Genomic DNA, 4,393 nt, shown 5'->3' with positions numbered 1-4,393 from the left:
GGATAAGGGTGGCACCACTCGGTAAAACAATTGCATCAAGCTGCGCTTTTAAAGCCTGACTGTATATTGATGGGCTTTCACAGTAGCCCTGAGGAGCGCGTTTAAAACGGAAGCTACGACCTCCTAAACTGAAGCCAAAAATGTCCCTGCTTTCCTCTGCAATTGGGATGCTAAAGAAAGCATTCTTTAAATCAATCAGGATGCTGGAATCATAGTTAACAAAGCGGTTATATCAGGGACAACTGGAAACTGTGGCACCACAATCTTATTTACCTCTCTAAGATCGATCACAAATCTGTAAACAGGTGGCTGTGAAGGGTCAGTACGTTTTAAAACAGGCAAAACAGGGCTATTGCAAACATTACCCCTTGTCTCTTCAATTACATTCTTTTCAATCAGATCATGGATAATTGCTAGCAGCGCTTTTTCTCCCTCATTAGAGATCTTGTACTAGGGAATGCGTGGCAATTTAACATTAGCTTTCAAAGTTACCACGTACGGCGGTATTTCCAAGAGACCCACATCGTTAAGACCAGAAGCCCAAAGAGCGTCTGGAAGAGATGATAATTCAGTTGGCATTTCACTCTTTGACAAATACATTGGAGAAATCACTTCCCTACCAAGCGTAAGTTGTACTCCCGAGGGGGAGCAATATAATGTTGCATGTAATCTCTTTAACAAATCTAATCCTAACAGGTTTTCACCACAACCTGTCGTTAGGATAAGGGGTGCTTTTAGCTCACAGGGTCCAACAGAAAGGGGCATAGGATTAGAGATTGGGTTCCTAACCGGGGCGCCAGAAAAACCTACTGAAACATTCATTTCGCCAGACAAAGGCGCGCCAGGGAGTTTTGAATGCATAATTGAACTCTTTGCAGCACCAGTATCCAGCAGAAAAGGCTCTGACACACCCGCTGTAGTCACCTTAACATATGGGCCACTCTGGTCCACTGGCACTGAAACAACTCCCTCTCTCTGTCTATGGCTGTCCTAGTAATCATTATTTTCCACATCGTCGTCTTCAGCATAATAGTCATTATTATAGTACTGAGCTGTATTACCAGTTGCATTGGCTTGCTGATCGAAGCGATTCATCGTATTTTGAGGCGGAAGAGGACGCGCGTTCTGGGGAACATTTCCACGCCCCCTGCCTCTAGGAGCTTGCTGACCGCCTCTACCTCTTGCGCCATAAGCATTATTAGTACATTGCAACAGTTTAGGACAACTATACTTAAAATGACCTTCCTCTTTGCAATATGAACATTGATTAGGGCCTACAGGAACGCGCGGTTGAGAATACTCGTACCTTTGCACGTTTCTCTGAAACTGTGGCTGTTGCTGGTAATTATTCTGGCCACTACGTGGCGGGTAAGTTTGCTGTAACAGAACCTTCGTTTTCAATTCTTTTGTTTTCTTGTCTGCTTTATCTTTTTCATCCTTATCTCTATTTTCGTAATACTGTGCAGTAGCCAGTATTTGCGCTGATGAGGAAACAGCCCAAGAACTCTCCGAATCTTTTAACTTCTTACACAACTCGGGAAGCAAATTATGCACAAATTTATCAACAAATAGCCGTTGGCCACCTTCAGTACTCATATCTTGACCACTGTGGTCGATAAACGTTTCTTCAAACCTGGTAAAGAAATCAGACACTGTTTCATCTTTCTTCTGCTTGCATGCGGATAGTTTATGCCAATTCACACGCATCGCGGGCATTAAAGTTTTCATGTAGGTAATAATCCTGCCAGGGAGTTCTGCTACTAAAGGCTCAGGTTTCGCACCACCAACTTGTCTAGTGTCTGCAGCAATGATATTAGCCCATGTATCACCTAATTCCGCATCGTGGTCTACATTACGAATTGATCCCCATAAGGGCTGTGGAACAACATTTCCAAACAACATATCTATATCAGCTAGATTCATGATACATGATCCTGCCGTCTGTGACAACTCCTTATAATATCCTGCAGGGTTTTTGCGAGGGTCAGGCAATGTCTGTTTAAGCGCTATTACTTCAGAACGTTTCCAAGGGACATGCACCCAGACAACCTGAAAATGTGGCAAAACGGGTGGATTAGCTGCAGCATCACCAGGTCTCCAAACTGGAGGAACCTCACGCATCGGGTACTGGCGCGATTTTAACTTTTTCCCCACAGGGAAATCCTGCTCGAACAATGACTGATGACAATCATCATTCCTGAAGGACAGTAAAGTCGCAACTGCTTTATCCACATCGGGACCCACAATCGTACCTTTTCCAAAATCAAATCGCACTCGACACAACTCCTGCGGGTTTGGGTCTCTACCATGATCCTCCAATTCCTCACAGAGGAATTCGCACATTTTCTCAAACACATACCTCTGTTTTGGGGCTTCCCATTGGTGAAAAACGTTAACAACTGATTCTACATCATAGTGTCGAGACAAAACAATCCATCTACGTGCCAGATGATCTAATACCTCTTTCTCTTCAGAATCAGGCAGCTGACTACGCAATTGCTTACGTTGTGAACCAGGGGTCACACTAGATGACCCAAAGAGAGGCGACATCAAACTAGTGACTACACTAGTTATTCGCTGTCGTGTAGAAGGAGAAGTTGAGGCAAGAACGGGGGGAAAGACAGAGGGAAGAAAAACGGGTGCAGATACAGGCACAGTGGTAGTATCAGGAAGAACGCCAAGGGAGGCAGCTGAGGTACTGTGTAAAGTCGCAGGAAGCACAGAAGAGACAGATAACGAGGTTGGTGGCCCTTGAGAGGGCTGCGCTGTAGGGACAGGAGCCAGTTGAGGAGGAGCTGGCGGCTGCGGAACGACTTGCGGCAAATTAACTGCAGGCTGCGCATTTAAAGGTTGCGGAGGTGCTGTGGCATTTTGCGCATACGGGGGTGGTGAACTCAGCAAATGTGACATTAGGGGATCTCTCTCCTTCTTTTCTAACACATTTTGTTGAAGGTGCGGTAAAACTGGGTAACATTTATCGATCCCTAGTTTACGCTGTCTATGTAACTGTTCATTAACTTGTTCCTCCTCATTATCCTTAAATTGTACAGCTGCTTGCATAACCGTCATACCTCTCTCTCTTTTGTTTTTCTTCGCTAACTTGATTTCCTTTTGTTTAGCTTCCTTTCGCCATAGGCGGAAAGAATCAAACATCGCCGGCCGGGCTTTCTTTCTAAATAATTTAACTTCTAAATTGTCTAAGATATCTGTGTCGAAACTACCATTTTGGTGCCATTTTAAAACACCATCCTTCCTGGTGTATCGGATCCATACTTCATTATATGCAATGGGGCCCACGCCATGTTTTACATAAAGCTCATAAGTTGGAGTTCCAATTGGAGGAACCGGACACGAATCCTCTAAGTGGGAATCCCTCCTACAACCCAAACAAAACAAATTACCAAATATACTAGAACCATGCATCTTCGCTCACTAGTCTAGTTTCTAACTTCAAAGGATTATCAAAAATGCGATAGTCTCGTGAATACACGAGTCCTCTGGCTTTGGCACTTGCAAGTTCCAAATCAAAGCGATCCCGAAGGATACCACAAAATCCCAAAGGATACCAAACAAACTGGGAGACGCTCCACTTATACTTAACTGAATATCGATGATCGATGGGGTCACCAGAAGACTCTCTCGATTGTTTCGCTCTACCAAATCGTCAAGGGTCCAAAACAGGGCGATAGTCAGGGCAGCAGTCCTTCGTAGCCGTCAGCAAGCGGGGAACCTCGCAGCAAAGACTTTCGGACCACGTCGACATGCAGGGGTCGATGAAGTGGCGGACATCCTCCAGAATTTCCACACGAAGCTCCTCACGAACCTCTGGCTTGGACCAGTACCGCTGAAATCGCCCCGAGTTGGGCGCCAACTGAAGTACTGGGTTATTTAGGAACCCAGCGGTGCCTGGGGTAGCACCCTATGACTTCGAGTTCTTCCTGTTCTGGACCACAGAAACACAGAGTCTTGTGATGGCGTCAAGGATCGTTTTATTATTGACTGCAGCCAGTAACAGAAATCCTAGAAGTACACACGGGTATGTTCTCAGGAGACTGCTCTCTCTTACAAAAACGGTCTTCTCCTTGTATACAAAATATCATGCTTCAGGCACACATTCCTCGTTTTACGATATGGTCATTCATATGTATTCATTACAAACAAAAAAGCAGAGTCATGATGACCATCCCACATTTCAGTTCAGCCAGCCCACTATTTACTCAGCGAGGCTCAGATCTCTCATCGGATATCGGCAGACCCCAATAAACGCGGACACCTCTTGCTCGTAAAGCGAGCCATAAGACAGGAAGAGTCAGGTGTGAAAGTGATTAGCCGGAGGCTTGTGTGGGAAGTACAAGGCTTTATGGTGTGTCAAACCCTGCTGCTAAGCACAGGT

At 45.3% G+C, this 4,393-nt stretch overlaps 1 protein-coding gene across 1 annotated transcript; it reads right to left on the bottom strand.

Moving 5' to 3' along the window:
* Window positions 1–990: 990 nt before the first annotated feature.
* On the bottom strand, window positions 991–3,423 carry LOC146861736 (uncharacterized). The gene has a single exon (XM_085646265.1). The coding sequence runs from the start codon at window positions 3,421–3,423 to the stop codon at window positions 991–993; it is 2,433 nt and encodes an 810-aa protein (XP_085502391.1).
* Between the last annotated feature and the right edge of the window lie 970 nt (window positions 3,424–4,393).

Source organism: Triturus cristatus, chromosome 3_1 (assembly GCF_964204655.1).
Source record: "Triturus cristatus chromosome 3_1, aTriCri1.1, whole genome shotgun sequence".
NCBI lineage: Eukaryota > Metazoa > Chordata > Amphibia > Caudata > Salamandridae > Triturus > Triturus cristatus.
The sequence above is the reverse complement of the archived record's forward strand: the minus strand, read 5'-3'. Positions and strand labels throughout refer to the sequence as shown.

What these genes read in the sequence shown, in the direction of transcription:
- LOC146861736 (XM_085646265.1), bottom strand. Translation starts at nt 3,423, where the DNA reads ATGCATGGTTCTAGTATATTTGGTAATTTGTTTTGTTTGGGTTGTAGG.